This window comes from Rhinatrema bivittatum, unplaced genomic scaffold, assembly GCF_901001135.1.
Source record: "Rhinatrema bivittatum unplaced genomic scaffold, aRhiBiv1.1, whole genome shotgun sequence".
Classification (NCBI taxonomy): domain Eukaryota; kingdom Metazoa; phylum Chordata; class Amphibia; order Gymnophiona; family Rhinatrematidae; genus Rhinatrema; species Rhinatrema bivittatum.
The window spans coordinates 507,545-529,701 of NW_021820466.1; the positions used below are offsets into that span (position 1 = coordinate 507,545).

Consider the following 22,157-nt stretch of genomic DNA (forward strand, 5'->3'; position numbering starts at 1 on the left):
CTCCCGGCGGGGCCGATCCATTCCCGGTGATCGCAGGAACGGCGGCCATCTTAAGTTTCTTTCACGCGCTCGGGGCAGAGAGCAGCAGGGGGAGGGGATCTCCCACAGACGCTGTCGCCGGCGGAGGTTAGCCCGGGGGGGGGGGGGGGGCATAGGGGGGTTGGAGGAGGAAGAGGTCGATCCCTCTCCTTCCCCGAGTTCGTGTCACTCAGGCTCCAGGCCCTTTTTATCCCGGGGGGGGGGGCTAAGCGTATGGGCCCTTCTGCAAGAGGCTTGGCTGGGGAGCCCCCCCCAGAAAAAGGGCCATGTATCAGAGGCACCCGGGGCCCATAGGGTCCATCCGGTCCAGACCCCTGAGGGCCACAGGCCCATGGGGCCCCATTTGTCGGGGGATCCAGTTTCGAGGCCCTCCTTCCGGACCCCACGGATGATTTCTCACTCTTGATGGTCCAGGACCCTGAGAGGGACCCCCCAGAGGCCCCGCCTTCCCTGGAGGGTGATGATCCCAGGGAATCCGTTTCTTTCAAAGGCAGGAACTTAGCCCCCTCATTCCGCACGTCCTCGAGGAGTTGGGAATCAAAGCCCCGCGGGAGGACCCAGTTCTGGACTTGGTGGACCCGGTCATGGCTGAACGGTGAGGGCCGGGACCACGATCCCTTTTTCAGCTGGAAGGACAGGGGTGAAGGAACGTCCCCGCCTCAGCAGCACAGGAGGACATTTGAGTTGGGACTTTGCTTGTTTGCCGAGGCCGGGATTTGCTGTAGCGCATCCTAACAGGGCCCTGCACATTGCATGGATTTGTGATCTGTTTATATATTTTATTTTTAGTGCGATAATTAAAAAATTCAATTTAAGTAAAACTGTCAATGAGCCGTGCAAGTTTCTTATTGAAAGGGGAAATGCTTGCAGCCTTGAACATTGCACGTCGGACCCTTGTAACACAACAGAATCAGTTCTACGGACCTATCAGCAAGTATTGCACATAAATCCCCCACCCAACCAGTCCGATCTTCCTCCAGGAACCCCTGCTAGGGGGAGAGACCTCTTATAGGAAAGAAACCACCAGAAGTTCATCAGATCAATAAGATGTCCTGACACCCAGTGCGCTGATCCCTCCCCGTTACCCACATTTTCTGGCTTGGTGAAATGTTTAGGATCTGAAGGGTTAAAGTGAAGCTGTTACTAATCCTTTTCTGCATCAGCACCCAGCAGTGACATCTGTGGTTTCTAGAAGCTGAGAGAACCCAGGCCTGTGCCCAACATCCTGTGAGAGAGGAGAGGGGGCGGCTGACCACTCTCTCATTGGACAGAGACCCAGACAACGGCTGCTCCCTGTCACCTTTACTCTCACCACTGTCTGTTTATGGTCAGTGAGGTTCCACCAGGCCCACTTCATCCTTGGTAACCACAGGAAACGAGGCCGAAGCAGTCAGAGGCAGCCACAATGGCCGGAGCAGAGCAAAAGGGCAGGACCTCCAGGAGGGTGGAAGGAATGGAGAGAATTTCCATGCACTAAACACTGCAGTTACGACCCTTGTGCATGACCGGACATCGGAGCCTCAGAGTGACCATTACCCACATCCCGTTCCACATCATGGCACCTGCACTGGGTGTTATTTCTGCCTGGACGTGGCTGGAGAGGGCAGGATCTCTGTCACTTCCCCTCTTCTACTCAACATCCCATGTAAGTGACACTGAGACTTCTCCTGTCACTGAGGTCTTGAATTTGACACTCAGAGGCTGCAGAGACAGGCGGTGTCCTGATCATTCTCCCCTACACTGCGAGGAATCCCCTGAGCTGTGTCTCCGATGGAGGGCTCCGTAGCTCTGGAACAAGAAGAGGCGCATGATGAGGGTCTCCGTTACCCCATGGGTGAGGACCAGGGCACTTCTGGGGCAGCGGCTACAGGTGAACAGTCGGGTTTTTCCATGCAGATCCAGTGCCTCGTTTTACCCACGGCAAGCATGGACTCAGTAGGGAAACATCAGAACTACAAGTCCCAGCATGCAAGGGGGCTAAAACCAGGACTGGATCAACCTGAATAAAATGGAGCCAGCCGGGACCCTTTAGTAATTGGAGCCACTTTACTTTCTAATGAAGGGAAGCAGTGGTTACAATCCAAGAGTTCAGGCACGGGAGGTCTTCCCTGGGGAGTGAGCGGCTCCCATGCAGGTATTTATTACCCATCCTTAGCAGTGATAACCTCAGTGAGTACAGGGACGTATGGGCAGTAAGGAGCCTCTCAGACAGGCGTGAGACATCGGACCAGGGCACACCAACGTCTTCTAAACCCTAAAACTGCCATTCCCTGTACGTACCTGGATCAGTCCAGACCGTGGGTTATGTCCCCAATCCAGCAGATGGAGTCAGCCAAAACCTTGAGGGGGCGTCACCATAAGTAGAACTACCCCCTCTGCAGGAGTTCAGTATCTTCTGACTCCAGCAGATGCGAGTAGGGAATTTGGAGTGCTCCCAATTCAGCATAAGCTTTTCACTTTGTCTTTGGCTGCCTTTTCTTGGGCTATTGCCTATTTCTTTGGAATCAAGTTTGAATCAAGTTTGTAAAAAAAAAAAAAAAAAAAAAAAAGGAAAGCTCTGTTTGAGTTAATTAATTAATTGAGGGGTTCAACTTTGGGGAGGCGTGGCTTACCCTCTGTTTGTGTCTCCCTTGTGTTCTATGCACTACTTACGGGGTAAGTTGCTGTTTCTTTTCCTTTCAGCCCCCCAAACACCCCTGGTACCTCGCGGAGGCCGATAGCACCGGCCTCTGCGCGCTTGCCACACTGTCAGCGGCCATCTTGAGCGCCTCGTGGGCGGCTCGGCTAGGCAGGCAGGCAGGCTTTTCCTCTTGGCGGGTAGTGTGGCCAGGAGGGCCCCCCCGCGCCTTCGGATTCCTCACGTCGGCGGGCAGTGCAGGCCATCGGGCCCCCCCGCGGCGGCGGCGTTTCGGCTCGCGGGACCCCGAGGCTCATTTTTTTATCCTTTTTGAGCTCTTTCGTTTTTCGTTTTTCGCAGTTTTTTTTTTTCGGCACTGCGATGCCGCGGCCGACGCGCTGCGCGGCTTGCGGCGAACCGGGGTCCCGCATCTCCAGGGAGGGCATCTGTGCCCGGTGTCTTCCCGGGGGGGAAGGCACCTCACAGCCTGTTGCAGATTTCTCCTTTCTCGCGCCTCTGCCCGGACGCCGGGGGCGGGGCCCTCCCCCAGGCCTGGCGGGAACGGCGGCCATCTTGAGCGCTCGGCGCCCCGAGGCACCTCAGGAGAGAGCGAATAACAGGGAGTCGGAGCCAGACTCGCCCCCGACCTTGCTGCCGGAGCAGGGCCCGCAGGGGCAGGAGAGCGCGGACGTGCCCCCCTCCAGAGCCTCCGCGGCGCGACCCGGGTTTTCCCCGGAGTTCGTCCTACTTATGCACACGGCATACCTGCAGGGTCTGGATACACCGGTGGACCCCCCCCCTGCCAAGATATGCCGAACCTCGCCTGCGGCTCCGGCCCCCCCCGTTGCGGCGGGAGTGGGGGCCCCTCGCCTTCCCGCACGTGCTCGGGTTTCGCCAGCGACAGGGGGATCGGCGCCGGACCCAGTGGACCCTGACCCGGACTTCATCGATCTGGGGCAAGGGGACGCCACGACGGAGGGGGACGACCCGCGCACGCTGCGCCTTTTCCAGAGGGAAGAGCTGGACGAGCTCATCCCGCGCATCATCCAGGAGCTGGACCTGGACCCGCCACCTGACCCGCCTGCTCCAGTAGCGCCGGCGGTGGTCACATCCTCGAAGAAGGGAGATCCGGTCCTGGCGGCCCTGCGCCCGAGGGCGAGGGCTTTCCCCATTCACGACTCGTTTCTGCAGCTCCTCACGAGGGAATGGGATACCCCCGAAGCGACTCTGAAAGTGAGTCGTGCCATGGAACGGCTGTACCCGCTACCTCAAGATTTCCTGGATCTCATCAAGGTTCCGAGAGTTGACTCTGCAGTCTCGGCGGTCACGAAGAGGACGACAATCCCGGTGACAGGGGGCACGGCCTTGCGGGATACGCAAGATCGCAAATTGGAGATCTTCCTGAAAAGAGTCTTCGAGGTCTCCGCGCTGGGTATGAGAGCAGCGATGTGCAGTTCACTCGCCCAGCGGGCAAGCCTCCTGTGGGTTCAACAACTTCTCACCTCCCAGGATCTGCCAGCGGCGGAGGCCGCCCAGGCGGACAGGTTAGAAGCTGCAGTGGCGTACGGGGCGGATGCCTCGTATGACCTGTTCCGCGTCCAGGCGAGAACTATGGTCTCGGTGGTGGCGGCCAGGCGGCTGCTGTGGCTTCGCAATTGGGCGGCAGATACGTCTTCCAAGTCGAGTCTGGGCTCCCTACCATTCAAGGGTAAGTTCCTCTTTGGAGAGGATCTAGACCAGCTCATCAAGTCGCTGGGGGAAAATGCGGTTCACCGCCTCCCGGAGGATAGATATCGCCCTTCCCGGGCGTTTGCTTCGTCCCGGACTAGAGCCAGAGCGCAGCGCCGTTACAGGAACTACAGGCCGGGAGGCTCCAGGCCGCCCGCTTCCCGGCCCCAGCCCTGGTCGCGCTCCTTTCGCGGCCGCAGGCCCGCGCGCTCCGCTCTCGGGACAGGTAACCCCCCCCCCAAGTCTTCACAATGATGCCAGAGTCGCCCACTCCACCGTCCCCAGGATCGGGGGACGTCTGAAGTTGTTCTACAAGGAGTGGGCGCGGATTACCTCAGACCAGTGGGTCTTAGACACCGTAAAGTTGGGTTACGCTTTGGAATTTGTCCGGCCACCGAAGTGTCGTTTCGTATTTTCCCCTTGTGGCTCGGCCCTCAAGCGGCAGGCGGTGCAGTCCACGCTGAACAGGCTTCAGGAGATAGGCGCTATCGCGCCCGTGCCCTTCGGAGAGGTGGGCTTGGGCCACTATTCAATCTACTTCGTGGTGCCAAAGAAGGACGGATCGTTTCGGCCCATTCTGGATCTCAAGGAGGTCAACAAGTCCCTCCGAGTGCTCCGTTTTCGCATGGAAACGCTGCGGTCGGTGATCGCAGCGGTACATCGGGGGGAGTTCCTTGCCTCCTTGGACCTCACGGAGGCTTACTTACACATCCCCATTCGGCCGGATCAACACCGTCTTCTGCGATTCAAGATACTGGACCAGCACTTCCAGTTCATAGCTCTCCCGTTCGGACTGGCGACGGCCCCACGCACCTTCACCAAGATTATGGTAGTCGTGGCTGCGGCTCTCCGGAGGGAGGGGATCCTGGTTCATCCCTATCTGGACGATTGGCTCATTCGCGCGAAATCGTTCAACCTTGGCCAGGCGGCCGTGTCCAGGGTGCTACAGTTTCTGCATTCACTGGGATGGGTGGTGAACTTCTCCAAGAGCTCCCTCGTACCCTCACAGCGCTTGGATTTCTTGGGGGCGACCTTCGACACCCGGCTGGGCAAAGTCTTCTTGCGACAGGACAAGGCGCTCTCTTTGCGGGATCACATACGACGTTTCTCTGTGTTACCGGAACCCACCTCATGGGATTACCTGCAACTCCTGGGGGTGATGGGATCCACCATAGATATGGTCCCCTGGGCGTTTGCACATTTCCGGCCCTTGCAGTGGGCGCTCCTCTCCCGTTGGAAACCGGTCTCGCAGGACTACCAGATGATTCTGCCACTTCCTCAAAAGGCCAGGGACAGTCTGGCCTGGTGGTTGGATCCGACGAACCTAGCCCGAGGCGTGTCCCTCGACTTACCGGATTGGGTGGTGGTAACCACCGATGCCAGTCTAGCGGGCTGGGGCGCTGTCTGCGATCGCAGCGCCACGCAAGGAACGTGGTCGGCGGTGGAGGCAACGTGGTCCATCAACCGTCTGGAGACCAGGGCGGTCCGGCTCGCCCTGCGGCATTTTCTCCCGCTCCTCCGAAACCGCGAGGTCAGAGTGCTATCGGACAATGCGACCACCGTGGCCTACATCAATCGCCAAGGAGGCACGCGCAGTCCACAAGTCGCGCTGGAAGCAGCGCTGCTCATGCAATGGGCGGAGCGTCATCTCGTCCGGCTGGCTGCGTCACACATCGCCGGGGTGGACAATGTTCAAGCGGACTTCCTCAGTCGTCAACGGCTGGATCCCGGGGAGTGGTCTCTGTCCGACGAGGCGACGCAGCTCCTCGTTCATCGGTGGGGGGCTCCTCACCTAGACCTGATGGCATCCGCTCTAAACGCCAAAGCTCCCCGCTTCTTCAGCCGGCGAAGAGAACGCGGTGCCGAGGGGGTGGACGCCCTGGCACTCCCATGGCCGGCACATCTGCTGCTCTACGCCTTTCCACCGTGGCCTCTAGTCGGCCGGATGCTCCGCAGAATAGAAGGACATTCGGGGACGGTGATCTTCGTCGCCCCGGAATGGCCCAGGCGACCCTGGTTCGCGGACCTGCTGCAGCTGGTGGTCGACGGCCCGATCAGGCTGGGGCATCTCCCCTTCCTCCTACACCAGGGCCCGGTATTTTTCGAGCAGGCAGAACTCTTCTGTCTTGCGGCCTGGCTTTTGAGAGGCGACGCCTCCGGCGCAGGGGGTACCCGGAGGCGGTAATATCAACGCTGCTGCGGGCGCGCAAGACGTCCACGTCGGTGGCCTACGTACGCGTCTGGAAGGTGTTCGAGCGGTGGTGTGCCAGCCAGGAAACTAGCCCCACAACGGCTTCGGTCCCTCAGATCCTTCAGTTCCTGCAAGACGGAGTGGACAAGGGCTTAGCCTACAACTCGGTGAGAGTCCAAGTTGCCGCTCTTGGTTCGTTGTTGCGTGATGGGGGTTCTCTCCTGCAGCACACGGACATTGCTCGGTTCCTCAAGGGTGTCAAGCACCTCCGGCCTCCGCTACGGGATCCCTGTCCCTCCTGGAGTCTCAACCTGGTGCTGCGAGCCCTGTCGGGGCCTCCGTTCGAGCCCTTGCGCTCCGCGACGCTCAAGGATCTCACCTTCAAGGCGGTATTTCTGGTGGCAATCTGCTCCGCTCGGCGTATATCAGAGTTACAAGCGCTGTCGTGCAGAGAACCCTACCTCCGGTTCTCCGACTCGGGAGTCTCGATCCGCACCGTCCCTTCCTTCCTACCGAAGGTGGTCTCGGCTTTTCATGTGAACCAGACGGTAGAGTTGCCGTCCTTCTCCGCTTCCGAGCCGAAGTCTCTCCGACTCCTGGATGTTCAACGCACACTGCGTATATACCTGGGGGTTACCAACGAGTTCCGGACTTCCGACCATCTATTTGTCCTTTGGTCCGGTCCGAAGAAAGGCTCCCAAGCCTCCAAGACAACCATTGCGAGATGGCTGAAGGCGGGTATTGCCGCTTCCTATGTTGGGGCAGGGCGGACGCCTCCGCCTGGCATTGTAGCGCATTCTACAAGGTCGCAAGCGGCCTCCTGGGCGGAGGCGCGCTCGGTCTCATCCCAGGAGATCTGTCGGGCGGCTACCTGGAAGTCGTTGCACACGTTCGCGCGGCATTACCGCCTACATCTCGCCTCTTCAGTCACGGGACATTTTGGTGAACAGGTTCTCCGAGCAGGCCTCGCAGGACCCCACCCGATTTAGGGAAGCTTGGGTACATCCCACGGTCTGGACTGATCCAGGTACGTACAGGGAAAAGAAAATTATTACTTACCTGCTAATTTTCGTTCCTGTAGTACCATGGATCAGTCCAGACGCCCACCGCTTTTGGGTTTCTACTCCTGCTTCACCTTGCTCATGGGAACGGTAAGGGTATCTGTACTTCACCACTTGTCAATTTTTCACTGTTGTCCCAGCATCAGCGCCTCACCAGTTGACGTGTTGTCTGTGTTGTCTCCTACCCGTTGTAGGACGCCCACTGTTAGTCTGTTATTACAGTTACATGGCTGGTTGTTGCCAATTTTCCATAAACTTGATTCAATGAGGGGGTTCGGGTTTTTCTACTCGGGCTTTGATATACTCGATACTGAACTCCTGCAGAGGGGGTAGTTCTACTTATGGTGACGCCCCCTCAAGGTTTTGGCTGACTCCATCTGCTGGATTGGGGACATAACCCACGGTCTGGACTGATCCATGGTACTACAGGAACGAAAATTAGCAGGTAAGTAATAATTTTCTTTTGCTGTGGTAGAGCCAAAGCTCTTCATGAGCACTGAGAGTGCAGCCACCTCTAGGCAGGAAACAAGGCAGCAATTAGTTATGTGGCTAATTACACTGGTAAACAAATTTCTGGGAACATTTTGTTTCTTCCACAACCTCTCGTGAAACAAGTAGATTTTAACAAGCTGCATAAAAATATGCATTTATTATGTCAGTATCACGTACCGTTTGCCAGAAAAGTGCGATATACATTAAGCATTGCTACGTGTCTATAGCAGCATCAGCTATAATGGCAATGTTGGCAGCGGAAAACAAAACTAAAAATGTTTTGCCACAGATTTAACTCGTACGCCTTCTTAATGGGTGCAGTCAAACTCCTTTTCTGTGCTTCCAGAGTAAACTCATCACAGATGTAACAAAATGTGTCACGGCCATTACGTCATTGGCGCAACGTTTCATATTGTATATGAAATTAAATCCACAAGCTTTAAACTCAGTTTTAGTGATACGATTCGCTCATTCACACAGACCTTGCATGGGAGATACAATTCGCTCATTCACACAGACGTTGCATGGGAGACCATTCATTGCCGCTGCTTCTATAAGACTACATCTTGCCCGAGCAAGTTCTGGCAGGATCAGGCAGAGTTTCTTGGTGTATTTTTTAAAAAAAGTTAGTCTATGTTACATTGCTTATGGCCATCAAAAGTACGACACAAATTTTAAAAATCATAAAAAGTACTGTCCAGGAAGAAAATATATGTACGCGAGATTATGTTTTAAAATTTCAAATTATTGTAACACAAAATTGGCCGTTTCTCAAAAACCTTACGTGATGTACAAATTTCGAAGTAATATCTGTGATCAGCATCAACAAATCTATTTGGAACACCAAAAAGCCTGAAGGAAACAAAAACTTTATATACCAGTGTTAGAGGGGGTTTGTAGAGCATTGAGGGGAATCAGGGGAGAGAGGCTGAGGAATAAGGAGTTTACGCACAGGAAGCGTAAATGACCTGCCCGTGGTCTGTGATCACAGAGACAGAGCTCGACGAGGGTGCGTGCGATTTCTCAGATCTGTTCCCCTAGGGACGTCCCTGTTTCATGGCGGCAGCTCGTCTTAGCAGCAGAAAAAGCCCCTCCAGGGCCGGTCTGGTTTCAAAGGGCGAGCACTGCCATGCGGTGGATCTGGGTTTGATTCCTGGGTCTGATTCCTGCTCTCCAGGCCGGCTGGGGCTGCTGTAGAGGCAGGAAACATCATCACTGGGGGTGGGGGATGAGGGGGGCAGGGAGTGCAAGGCATCAGGCAATGCTGACATCTGATAGCCAGGCCTAGGATCCACATTAGCCTGGATCTAGGGGGAGCTGTGGATCGTGGCCCCTGAGATAGGACGGTCACTGCAATGCAGGCCAGGATTGGAAGGAGATGTAAATGTAGGGATCGCTCCCCCATCCCTCGTGGCTGGGTTACTGTGAATGAAGCCCCCTACATCATCGTTCCTTAGAGGCCGGATCCAGCAGGAAGAAACTGTCCAGCCAAAAGTACAAAACACATCTTGAGCTTTACGATCTATTTCCACTCAGCAGTGAATGAGTGAATAAAAAGTGGTTTAACTGGGAAGCTGAGCAGTTGTGAGCTGGGAGGCCCAGCACAGACATTACACAAAGGTCTTATATTTGCTCAGGAACGTTTGCAACCAGAGGGATGTTTTTTTCCTAAAATACTAACCCCAGCCTCCCTTTCTGCACAGGTATCCAGCGGGTCCCATGTTACCCCTCGTCCCACCGTGAGCTCCTGCTCTGGAGGACCCTGGCTAAGATTCTGGGCTTATCACAGGCTGCGCTGGTGCTGATGGTGATCCTGCTCCTCCGTCTCTGTAAGGGACTGCACGGCCGCCAGTGGTTTGGCTGAGCTAAGGATGGAAGAGTGGCAGGGTCTGTCTGATGGGACAGAAAGACAGACAGACAGACATAGGGAAAGAGGGACATGGCAGGGAGAGAAAACTGAAAATGAAGGAAGAAGAGACAAAATATAAATATAGAAAATGCAGGAAGAAAAGAGGGAAGAGTTATCCAGAGAGAAAGAGAGAGACAGAGAGAGAGATACAGTGAGTGAGAGAGACAGTGAGTGAGAGAGAGGGGGACAGATACAGTGACAGAGAGAGACATACAGGGAATGAGAGAGAGATACAGTGAGTGAGAGAGAAGGAGGTGAACCCCATAGATGATTTCATATTCTCCAGCTCTGTGATGCCCTCTGCTCTTTCTTGTTACAGGTTCCCAGTGCTCCCAGCAGGAAGCACAGACACAATGTACCCCAACTGGTAGCATGAAGGAGGTTACGAGCCCTGTGACTCAGGGGGCTGCACCTGGAGCAGCAGGTAACACTCAGCTCAGGGTCCCCCTGCATATTCTGAGAGAGGTTTATGTCAGTCATCACAGGGAGTCTCTGGGGGGGGGGGGGGTCACTGCTCCCGATTCTGTCCCTGGAATTCTTGCACAATTACCTCCTCACATCCCCTTTACAGTTTAGACTTTTCTAACCTTTCCAATGAAAGGTGTCAGCCGTCACAGGGAGTCTCGGGGGGGGGGGGGGGGGGGGGGGGGGGGGGGGGTCACTGCTCCTGATTCTGTCCCTGGAATTCTTGCACAATTACCTCCTCACATCCCCTTTACAGTTTAGACTTTTCTAACCTTTCCAATGAAAGGTGTCAGCCGTCACAGGGAGTCTCGGGGGGGGGGGTCACTGCTCCTGATTCTGTCCCTGGAATTCTTGCACAATTACCTCCTCACATCCCCTTTACAGTTTATAGACTTTTCCAACCTTTCCAATGAAAGGTGTCAGCCATCACAGGGAGTCTCGGGGGGTGGGGGGGGGGGGGTCACTGCTCCTGATTCTGTCCCTGGAATTCTTGCACAATTACCTCCTCACATCCCCTTTACAGTTTATAGACTTTACCAAGTTTTCCAATGAACTGTGAGAGTTTCAGGCCCGGGGGCTGCCTGCAGTGACTGAGGTTTGTCTCCAGATGTGCTGCAGCTGCAGGGATTTGCAAACTGAATCCGCAGCTGGAGTTGGGCAGTGGGGGGACCAGTGCCAGTGCCATTGCTGCAATTTGCATATCCCTGCCCCTGCACCACGTCTGGGACCCAGAGCAGGGAGCTGCTCCAAGATGTGATCCTGAGCTAGGGATGGAGGTCACTGACTGAGCTTTGGGTCCGGGGGTCACCAGCCATGGTCACACACTTTCATGGGCTGATGCAGTCAAATGCGGTCAGTCTGGCAAACAGCTTAACGAGTGACCGGACGCGCATTTTGGATGTGCAAAGCTAACACCCAGTGAAATAAGGGGATTAGCATGTCCAAAACGCGCATCCAAACTCACGCATAGCTAATAGCGCTCCGCACATGTAAATGATTTACTAAATGCCATGCAGATGAGGCGATTAGCAGTTCGTCCCCAATGCAGAAAATTGCTGCTCTGCTAATGCCCCCTTTGTAATGCGACTAATTTATCAATAGTCCCGGAGCTGGCATTAATTCCAACAAACTGCTTTCTGCGATTCCCGTTTAAATAAATCCTGTCTCATTTTGCGGATTTCACGTGTTGCAGCAATAAACTGTCAGGAATTCCTCCATTTTACTATTTCTCCTTAAATCATGAAAGGGTTTACTTTAATTTTTCTGCAGCCATTCCCTCATCTAAGTGTGTAAGGTGTCCTCTCTGATGGGCCAGTTTAATGAGCTCTGAAGCAGCGGGAGAAATCGGATGCTTGTATTGCGTGTCCGTCCGTGAAACCCGCGCACAGCCTCGTCTCCTGGGGGCCCGATGCTTTGGAGCACTGGGGATGCAGAGTTTACCCTAGCGCGGCAGCTCATTTGATTATTGCATTGGGCTCCTAGGAGCGGTGGTTGTGGTTGTGCGCACATCAGTAAAACAGGCGCTCAGTACCAGCACCGTCTCACCACATGGTTTTATTGCATTGGCCCCTGTGTCTCTCTAAAGAAAGCAGGAACATAAGGTTTTCTGTGTGTATTGGTGATAGCAAATGACACAATCTATTCATGAAGATTTGGTGCCACCGTGTGGCCATAATTTAGAAATGCAGGTCTAGGTTAACCAGGATTTAATATGTGGAAATTCTCTCTTACACAGACTACATAATTCATATTTATTTATCGGCATTTATATTCCACTGATCCAAATAAAAAGATGCCCAGGATTGGCCATGCTTGTGAGAGCTGCTGTGGACGAGACGTATTTCTGTGTGCTTTCCCTTAATAAAGTGCAATTTATTTAGGTCACGGCTGAGAGATTTGAATCTTGGGCCAAGCAAACAGGATCAGATTTGGTCACAGCAGAATCATGAGTTACGTTTGGTTAATATTGATAAGTTACTTGGATTTTCAGAAGGCGTTTGACAAAATTCCTCATGAGAGGCTTCTAGGAAAAGTAAAAAGTCATGGGATAGGAGGTGATGTCCTTTCGTGGATTGCAAACTGGCTAAAAGACAGGAAACAGAGAGTAGGATTAAATGGGCAATTTTCTCAGTGGAAGGGAGTGGACAGTGGAGTGCCTCAGGGATCTGTATTGGGACTCTTACTGTTCAATATATTTATAAATGATCTGGAAAGAAATACGACGAGTGAGATAATCAAATTTGCAGATGATACAAAATTGTTCAGAGTAGTTAAATCACAAGCAGATTGTGATAAATTGCAGGAAGACCTTGTGAGACTAGAAAATTGGGCATCCAAATGGCAGATGAAATTTAATGTGGATAAGTGCAAGGTGATGCATATAGGGAAAAAATAACCCATGCTATAGTTACACAATGTTGGGTTCCATATTAGGTGCTACAACCCAAGAAAGAGATCTAGGTGTCATAGTGGATAACTCATTGAAATCGTCGGAGCAGTGTGCTGCGGCAGTCAAAAAAGCAAACAGAATGTTGGGAATTATTAGAAAAGGAATGGTGAATAAAACGGAAAATGTCATAATGCCTCTGTATCGCTCCATGGTGAGACCGCACCTTGAATACTGTGTACAATTCTGGTCGCCGCATCTCAAAAAAGATATAATTGTGATGGAGAAGGTACAGAGAAGGGTAACCAAAATGATAAGGGGAATGGAACAGCTCCCCTATGAGGAAAGACTAAAGAGGTTAGGACTTTTCAGCTTGGAGAAGAGACGGCTGAGGGAGGATATGATAGAGGTGTGATAAAGAATTTTCTCCGATTAGTTTTAAATGTGCCACATGCTAACTTCATGGAGTGCCCCCTAGTCCTTCTATTATCCGAAAGAGTAAATAACCGATTCACATCTACCCGTTCTAGACCTCTCATGATTTTAAACACCTCTATCATATCCAGTATAATGAAATCTTTGCTACATATTTCACCTGGGATTTAAATGTTAGGTGGGAGTCTAAAGTGACTCCCAGACATCATAGCTCATAAACATTGGAAACGTCAGTACCAGCCACTTTAAGTATTGGAAAAGTTACAATGAATCAGAGCGCAAACCCCATAATGATTCTCATTTACCCAAATTCAAAGCCAGCTTCCTTGCTGACATCCATTCATTGACTGCTAGAATACAGTCCACAGGCCCAGGTGGAATAGATAAGCTGGACTTCATCTGCATAAAACTGAAAATTGATGTTAAATGAGGCAAGTAAATTTGCCAGTGGAAGCAGATAGGAGTTACACAGAGCAGGTAAAAGCACAGAGCCCTGCGGAACGCCTGAAACGAATGGGAACCAGTCTGATTGAGAAGGCCCAGGCCTTACCTGTGGGTAATGATTTGTAAGAAAGGACTGGAACCGTTTAAGTACTCTGGGGCCTAGCCTAAGCCCTGCCAATCGGTCTCACAAAATAATAAGGTGCAGAGTATCAAAGGCAGCAGAGACATCAAGAAGGCCCATCGGATATGAGTTTCCCCTGTCTAAGCCCTGCCTCGGAAAACCCAGGGCAGATAATAATAAAGTTTCTGTTCCGTGACATGTGAGGGGTGCAATACAGAGAACTCGTCCTGAAAGTCCTGCTCCTGGTTCAAATCCACCTGCTCCAATAATTTTGCCAAATACTGCAAATTAGAAATTGGGCGATAAGTACTGGGCAGAGATCTAGAGATGGCTTTTTAATTTTAGGGTAATCATCAGCTTTCTTCATGGCTTCAGGAACAACTCCTGCTTATAATGAGCTGGAAAGCAGTTGAATAGGAAACTGCACAAACCCTGGTGAAGCAGCTTTAATCCCCCACCCCGGACAAACCTCCCCTTCAACAGCAGGAGATTTCCTAAAGTTACCTAAAGATCTGACTACATCACCTACAGTGCAATATACAATGGGGGTCAATAAGTGATTTGTTGTGGGTTAATTTTTGAGTTATGCACAAAACACAAGTTCTGAATATTTTCGAATGCTGAATCTCTAAGTTTTGTGCACACAGCTTTATGTGTTTGCAAAGTTTATCTGCACAAAAGGAGCGTCCATGGCGGCATTTCTAGTGCAGGGCTAAACTGGAGCTGGACACATGGAGGACTCTCCAGCTAAAGTTATGCAGACGTCTGCTCAGAAAAATCACAGTCCTAGGTTTACCTGAATAAAGTTACGTTCATAAGTTTATCTGAGTATATTCAGTGGCAGAGTGTGCGCGTCTGTCTCCCTGAATATCGGGGACAGGTTACGCCGCTCACCGCCTCTCTAAATACTGAGCTCATTATCTCCTGCTTCTGCTTCATTTTCTAGTGGAATTTGGTGCCAAGCTGTGTCCTATAAACTGCAGCTTTTTACTGATTTTCTGGACTAACCGATTGTTTAAAATGTGCTTACAATATTCACAGCACCCCCGTGTCCTTGTCTTCCTGGAAACGGATCCTGCCCCATGAACTGGCTCCAGCACAAGGGAAAGTGCTATTACTTCTCTAGAGACACTGAGAGGAACTGGAGCGGGAGCCGTGAGGACTGTGCAGAGAGGGACTCTCAGCTCCTGCTGATACAGGACCAGGAGGAGAAGGTGAGGAGCCATGCGTACGGCAGAAAGGTTACTCAGGGATACAGCACAGAAATCACCGAGTCCTGAGCACTGCAAGGGGACAGGGAGTGAAGGAGAAGCAGGAAAGAGGTCAGGGTTACAATGCAAGAAAGCACAAATCCAGCCCAGCAAATGTATCCTACAGATTCAATGTGATCCTTGGCTTCTGCTGGAACCTTCTTCAGAAAGAGATGATTAAGTCAGAGGACAGGGCCAAAGGGAGTTGAAATGTGAGGCTGGATATAATTCATCTTTTTCTGTATTTCTTTTTTCCTTATAAAAGATTAGGGATGCCTGACTCTTTTTACGCTTTTTATAACCTGCACACTGCATAAGATCTTTGGATTTGTGGTTTATAAATTCATAAATATCCTGCCTCTCTACTCTGCCCACACATGAGGCTGGACATCCATGGGATGGGAGCTGAGAGGATGCTTTGGGTATAAATGAATATTAATACTCCCCGAGCTGGAATGTTACTTTTCCTGGGGGCAGGGGAGCATTGAACAGGTCTCGTCTCTGTGGGATTTTCCTTGCTCGGGGCTTCTGGTTCTCAGGTTTGCTTTGTGAGATGCACAGAAGGTTTCTGTTCTGTCTTTGCACAGGATTTCATACACCGTCAGGCAGGGGACAGGTATCACTGGATCGGACTTCACATCCCAGCACCGGGGAGGAACTGGACCTGGGTGGACGGCTCCCCCTTCAATCAAACGCTGTAAGTGGCTCCCAGGATGTTTTCAAGCTCAGTTTAAGTTACGAGGGCTCTGGTTTCCCTCTCACTTCAGGGATCCCCTATAGCACATAAAGCACCGGAGGAAATCACCCAATCAGATCACTCGGGTGCATGAGGGCCCCCCCTCTGCAGACCTCATATAGCATCGGGGGGGGGGGGGCAGAGGGAGGAGGGGTCCATCCTACACCCGGCCAGAGGGGACATTTCATGTCCCCGCATTTTCAGTCTAAAAAACGTCGATCCCTTAAGCACTGCCAAAGGTAGCGCTGCCGGGCTCTTTATAAGCTGATATCATTGTTTTAAAGGAGCTTGTTTTATATGTAGGGACCTTCGTTCTCAGTTGTTGTTTTATTTTGCCTAGGATTTTCATTATTATAACAAAAAAATGACTTTGTTATAACACACAGGAGAAAATTCAGTGGAGAAGTCATTTTCCCACTGATTTTATTTTTGTCATCACATTAAAATTCCCAGGTAAAATAAAATAAAAGCTGAACAGGAAGGTCCCTATTCATACATCATAGATTTGGGGGGTTCATGAGAACCGTTCACCTTCCTTAGCTTCTTACATGATAAGAGACTGAACGTCTAGGGGCCGTCCTGCAGATGGGATCCCTTGGTCCCAGCTATGCGTAGGCTGAGCTTGACTCTTCCTCAGTCTCTCTGAGTTTAAGGACATTTACCCCAGGGAAGACCTCGGTCTCTTTGGGGTAAATTTTCACAAAGCTGCACCGTTTTATAAAGAGTCTCCCACCGGGAACTTTATCAAACACCTTCTGAAAGTCTAAATACACTGAACAGATCAGCTCATCGTTACTCGAGTGCTCGTTTATACCCTCAAAGCATTCGAACAGGCTGTAAGCAGCCCCTCCCTTTGCTAACTCCTTGCTGGCTCTCCCCATTAAGCCAGGTTTATAGGAGCAGTAAGTATACCTGGGTGACCCCTGAGGCCCTTTTTAAAAGCTGGCATTCCTGTTCGTACACCAGATCAGTCCAGACCACTCTGTTTTGCATCCCTACCAGCAGATGGAGACAGAGAACAAACCTCGAGGCACAGCTACATAACCGAGAGCACCACCTGCAGTCCCTCAGTACTTCTCCGTCTCCAGCACATGGCAGAGGTGCAAACTTGCAGTCTGATAGTTAGGGGAAAAAAGTGACAAATGGATTTTGGACCTCGGACCATCTTTTTGTGTTACTCGGTGGACCACAGAAGAGCTGCAAGGTGACTAAGAATATGGTTTCCCGTTGGTTGAAGGAGGTGATTATTTCGGCCTATATTGGTAAAGGTCGCCCGATCCCTGAGGGTCTGCGGGTGCTTTCCACTAGGGCTCAGTCATTCTCCTGGGCGGAGCGTCACTTGGTGACTGCGCAGGAGATTTGGGCAGCAACGTGATCCTCTTTGCACACTTTCACTAAACATTACCATTTGGATGTCAGGGTCCCAGAGGAGGGCGCCTTTGGGGAAAGTGTGCTGCGTGCGGGTCTTTTGGGATCCCATGCAGTATCAAGGGGCTTGGGTACATCCCACTTGTCTGGACTGACCTGGCTATGAACAGGAATGGAAACTTGGTTCTTTCCTGCTAATTTTCATTCCGGGGATACCACAGATCGGTCCAGAATCCCGGCCCATTATGATGATTATTTTGAAAGACCTCTGCTGATTCTGGATGCTGCTGCAGGATTTAAGTTTGTGCTGCAGAATATAATTGTACATAGTTCATACTTGTTTGAGATTCAAATCCCATAGTTCAGGGGTCAGTTTGGTTGGGAGTTGCAACTAGTGACCCAGCTCTTTAGAGGAAGAGATCCTGGTGGTTTGGAGTTACACATCTTGGCTTGGGTACAGGTCAATAGTGAGGGACTGCAGGTGGCGCTCTCAGTTATGTAGCAGTGTCCCAAAGTTTTGTCCTCTGTCTCCATCTGCTGGTAGGGATGCAAAACCCACTCATCTCGACTGATCCGAGGTACGAACAGGAATGAAAATGAGCAGGTAAGAACACATTTTCCTTTATATTTGTACACAGGCAGATTTGAATGATCGGTTACAGATTATCAGGAGCAGGGCTGCAACCTGGTGTTTGAGTTCCTTAAGATCTCTGGGGTGAATACAGTCAGGAACTGGAGATTTGTTACTATTTAGTTTCTCAGGTTTCTCTACCACCTCTTCCAGATTCACACTGATTTGTTTCAGTTCTTCTGAATCATCCCCTATAAAACAGTTCAGGCATTGGCATTTCCCTAACATTTTCCTTAGTAAAGCTCAAAGCAAAGATTCATTTAGTTTTTGTGCTATGGCCTCATCCTCCCTGAATAACCGTTTTACTTCCTGGCCCTCTAATGGACTTCCTGCCTCCCTGGGAAGATGCCCAGCAGTGGTGGAGGGAGGGTTAAAGCTTGGGATGGGCACAGGGTATCCTAAGTGTTGGGGCAGCGAGAGGTAAATCCTGGGGGTATCCATGAAGACAGGGGCACTCAATACCAGGGCTTAGTCTATGCAAAGTGCCACCAAGGGGGTGAGGATGTGGGGAGAGGACAGCGCTCCAGGGCCCAAGGTGCATTATAATCCGTCTCTGCTGGGGGTGAGCTCAAGCTCTGTCTGCAAGCTTTCAGTGCCAAGAAGCTGCCTAGTGATCCAGAAATAAAACCTTTCCTATGCTGCTTGCTTACCAGAAATCAATTGCCACAGATAAAGACCAAAACGGCCCGTCCACTCTGTCCAGAAGAAGGTCCAGGGCAGTAACTGCAGCTCCACGCCCGTCACCCTCTCTCCTTCTGTCTTAGGGTTATGAAATTTTTTATCCACTTCCATTTCCATCTATTTAATTATTTTGTTCTATATTTTGCAAACTCCGATCCTATCTTTCAACGCAGATCACAATGAAGCGTACGTAACTGCAATAAAACAGGTAAAGCAAAAAACCCTGAATACTGTGAGGAAATTAATAAATAGAGAGATAAAAAAGAGAGAATGCAATAAATATAACTGTGAAAATCTGCCAGAAAACTAAAATCAGGGCCGATCCTTTCCTAAACCTCAGCTCCCCCTGCTGCCCTCACCTCCTCCTCCCTCAGGCCTCCTGCTCTGCTCCCCCCCTCCCCCCTCAGCTCCCCCTGCTGCTCTCACCTCCTCCTCCCTCAGGCCTCCTGCTCTGCTCCCCCCTCTCAGGGACCCAATGACCTTTCCTAAGATCCGGCTGCTGCACTTCCTGCGTTTGCATCCTCGGTGCTGACTCCCTGTCCTGTCTCTCTCCTTCCTTTCTCAGGGTCTCTGTATCGGGGTCCACGGAACAGGGCCGGTGCGTGGTAATGGGTCACGGCAGGTTTTATTCTGACTCCTGCAGCCGTGACTATCCCTGGATTTGCCAGAAAGAAGCTGGGAAGGAGTAAAGAGCCCCAGAGCCGCTCGTGGCCTGAGGGGAAGCCACAGAACAGGAGGCCACGGATCATTTCCACCAGGAGAGCCGGACAGTAATGACCCCTTCCTTATTACAGAGGCCGCCCCTGGACTCTAAGAGAAAGGAAACGGATTTTAAAGAGGAATTACTGGAGCTCCTGTGCTGGCAGAGACTTCCCCTGTCTTCAGAGCTTTGTAAAACTTCACTTAGCTTTTGTTTTCCTTCTTCAGGCTTTTTTTCTTTTTTGTTTTGGGATTTTCTTTGTTTTGTCTTTAGTGCGAGCGATTTTACAGTAGCATAAAAAAAAAAAAAAAAAAGCTATGCTTGCACCACCTCCCCTGACCACCTGATACCCCCTTCGGCCATTCCTGGTCCTCAAAGACAGAAGGACCCTTCCCCCCTGATCTCTCCTACCACAACAATGGCACCTGCGGCCCCTCCATTCCCTCATCGCTTCCTTGCTGCAGAATTTGCAGTCAGAGCATCGCAGAAAGCAAGAGATCCCTCTAGCAGCCCTGCCACCCCCTCCTGCCCCTTCATCAGGCGGCTGCATCCTCCTCTCCTTCCACAAAACTCTCCACCCCCTCCACTGCTTGCACCGGGATCCCATGGGAAAGCAAAGATCACGGGCAGTGAGGAGCGCACAGGGGGGGTGGGGAGGTGGACAGAGGGTGCGGGACGGTAGAAGAGGGGAAGGGCAGGGTAAATGGTGCTCTGTGCAAAATCTGAAACTGGCACATCCCCCTCCCCCTGCAAAAACTATAAATAGCTCAGATTTATTGTTGTCAATATCATCATCACATAATACAAATAAGAAATATTCAGTACCCGGGCAATCAGCAAAATAACTTCCCATCCTGGACAGCAGAAAACATTCAGGCATGGAGCCTGCATCTAGGGAACATAAGGGACGGGAAATAATGGGAAGAGGAAACTTAAACCCTCCCTCCAACCTGCGGAGACTGAATGATTTCATAGAGGAAACCCCAAATCTTCAGACTCCTCTCCTCTGCCTTCTTAGGTTTGGTACCCAACATCTTAAATTCTAATCACAATAATTCAGTCATTTCCATAATTTGCTGTTTGCAGCGTCTGTGCCCAACCATTTTGATACAATAACGCCTTTGGGCTATAAGACGACTCGTAATGAAAAATAAAACCCCACATTTACTTCAGGTGCTGGGGGAATATTGATATTTACCATATCTGACACAATTTGCCTAATAACTCTCTGTCTCATATGGCAGCACCCGGTCAGTGTTACATAGAAAGATGTTGTTTCAGTTACCCCCACTATAATGTCTGCTCGCCAGGAATCAGCCAAGGTATTCTAGGACATAAGGGAAGGAGGAAATGGATAAAGGGAGGACATTGTACCTTTACTGACTTTATACAGATGCTTTAATCTCTGAAATGTTTCCAATGTGGTCTGTCAGTTCTGAGTTTGAAATTCAAATTAATAAAGCTCCCTTCTGAAATGTGCATTGTAAGAGTCCCCAGGAGGGCGCGATGGGTTACTGACCAAGGGCAAACACGAGGAAACAACCCAAGGCAGATCCATGAACTTCCTAAGAAATATTGCAGCATCAAAGAATGTGCTGAAGGGACAGGTAAGTCTCTTCCCTCCTGTGAAGAATAAATTTTAAATCCAAATGGGACACCAAACACCATTCCCAGTCTAAAACTCTATCCCAGAACCGCTCTCCTAGGGATGGCATCAAACACATTTCATATTAGGATGTCCTCTTCCTCCTTAGGGACTGACACCTTCTCAATCCTGTCTTCTCCCCCTCACAGATAAATAAATAAACTCTGCCTCTAAATTTATTTAGACGTTATACACCGTCGTTCCATATCAAGATCTCAATAGTTTATGAAATAACATTCATAATTTTCAGACATAATTAACAGATATAGAGTGAAATGCTCCAATTCAAGTTATTCTGCTAGCTAATACAAAGCGTAGAACATGTGTCAGCTGTTTACTAGTGAAAGATCTCTTTCCTTCAATATTAAGGGAATCATTTGCAATATAAAAAGTAATTTTGTGAACGGCGGCATCTTGAGAGGCGCTATTCTGCCCGTTAATGAAACAGGAAACTGCATCCAGTCCTGTAGTCTAATTTTAAATTCTTGAATTATTTATTTTATTTTATTTTGGAGTTTCTTCTATACCGATAGCCGTTTGCACATCGTATCGGTTTACGTACAACTAAGAACTGTTGGGCGTGGCCCTTACATAGAACAAAAGCAAAAGCAAAAAATGCAACATAGATACAGGGGATAAGTATGTATAAATAACAGGGACTATATAATGGAGTATCAAAAAACAGCTACACGAGGAATTATGGGAGGAATATTCCGAGCTCACCATTTAGCAGGATCTTTATGAATGTTTAATCCCAAATATCTGATTGAATCATCAGCCCACTTCAAAGGAAAGCCTAACCCAACCCCGTGAGATCTAATGATTTATCCAGGTTGAACTTACAGCCAGAAAACTGTCCATAATCACAAAAAATTATTCAGTGCTAACAGCAAATTATCTGTGGCTTCAGGTACCAACCAAATATCTGCAAAAGGAAGTGCCTTGAAAACCGCTTAATGTGCAGATTTCTCCGGTGTTGGGGAACTCAGATTCCAGTTTAAGGACTAAGGGTCCCGAAGATGAAAGTAACATTAAAGGAGAGAGAGGTCCCCCCCTGTCTACTGCATCTCGGGATCTTGAAGGAGTCTGACCATGCGCCCTTCCCCCAAATCCTTGCTTCGGGATTGGGGTCTAGAATTGTAATATATTCAAGCATGAGACCTTTGCAGTTACATAATATTGCTTCCAAAATAAGGACCCCGCGACCCTATCTGCATCGAATCCAGTAAGGATCGGCTCTGAACTTGCTGCAGATACT

The 22,157-nt window shown here is 50.6% G+C and overlaps 1 protein-coding gene across 4 annotated transcripts; it reads left to right on the forward strand.

Moving 5' to 3' along the window:
• The first annotated feature begins 172 nt into the window (after positions 1 to 172).
• On the forward strand, positions 173 to 20,729 carry LOC115081653 (killer cell lectin-like receptor subfamily B member 1B allele C). Of its 4 annotated transcripts, XM_029586076.1 has the most exons (7): positions 173 to 634; positions 9,832 to 9,957; positions 10,357 to 10,461; positions 14,930 to 15,102; positions 15,726 to 15,835; positions 17,787 to 17,846; positions 19,120 to 20,729. In XM_029586076.1, the coding sequence occupies exons 1-6, from the start codon at positions 445 to 447 to the stop codon at positions 17,812 to 17,814; spliced, it is 732 nt and encodes a 243-aa protein (XP_029441936.1). In that variant the 5' UTR covers positions 173 to 444; the 3' UTR covers positions 17,815 to 17,846; positions 19,120 to 20,729. The 4 variants fall into 4 exon arrangements, with proteins under 4 accessions (XP_029441936.1, XP_029441934.1, XP_029441935.1 ...); XM_029586074.1 differs by lacking the exon at positions 17,787 to 17,846; XM_029586075.1 differs by lacking the exon at positions 17,787 to 17,846 and having other exon boundaries at positions 495 to 1,909.
• Positions 20,730 to 22,157: the final 1,428 nt, after the last annotated feature.

Excerpts from the sequence above, each read along its gene's own strand:
- LOC115081653 (XM_029586074.1), top strand. The coding sequence starts at position 445 with ATGGTCCAGGACCCTGAGAGGGACCCCCCAGAGGCCCCGCCTTCCCTG. Across the intron at positions 635-9,831 it reads GACCCGGTCATGGCTGAACG|GTATCCAGCGGGTCCCATGT; the intron begins GTGAGGGCCGGG and ends CTTTCTGCACAG. Across the intron at positions 9,958-10,356 it reads GATCCTGCTCCTCCGTCTCT|GTTCCCAGTGCTCCCAGCAG; the intron begins GTAAGGGACTGC and ends TTCTTGTTACAG.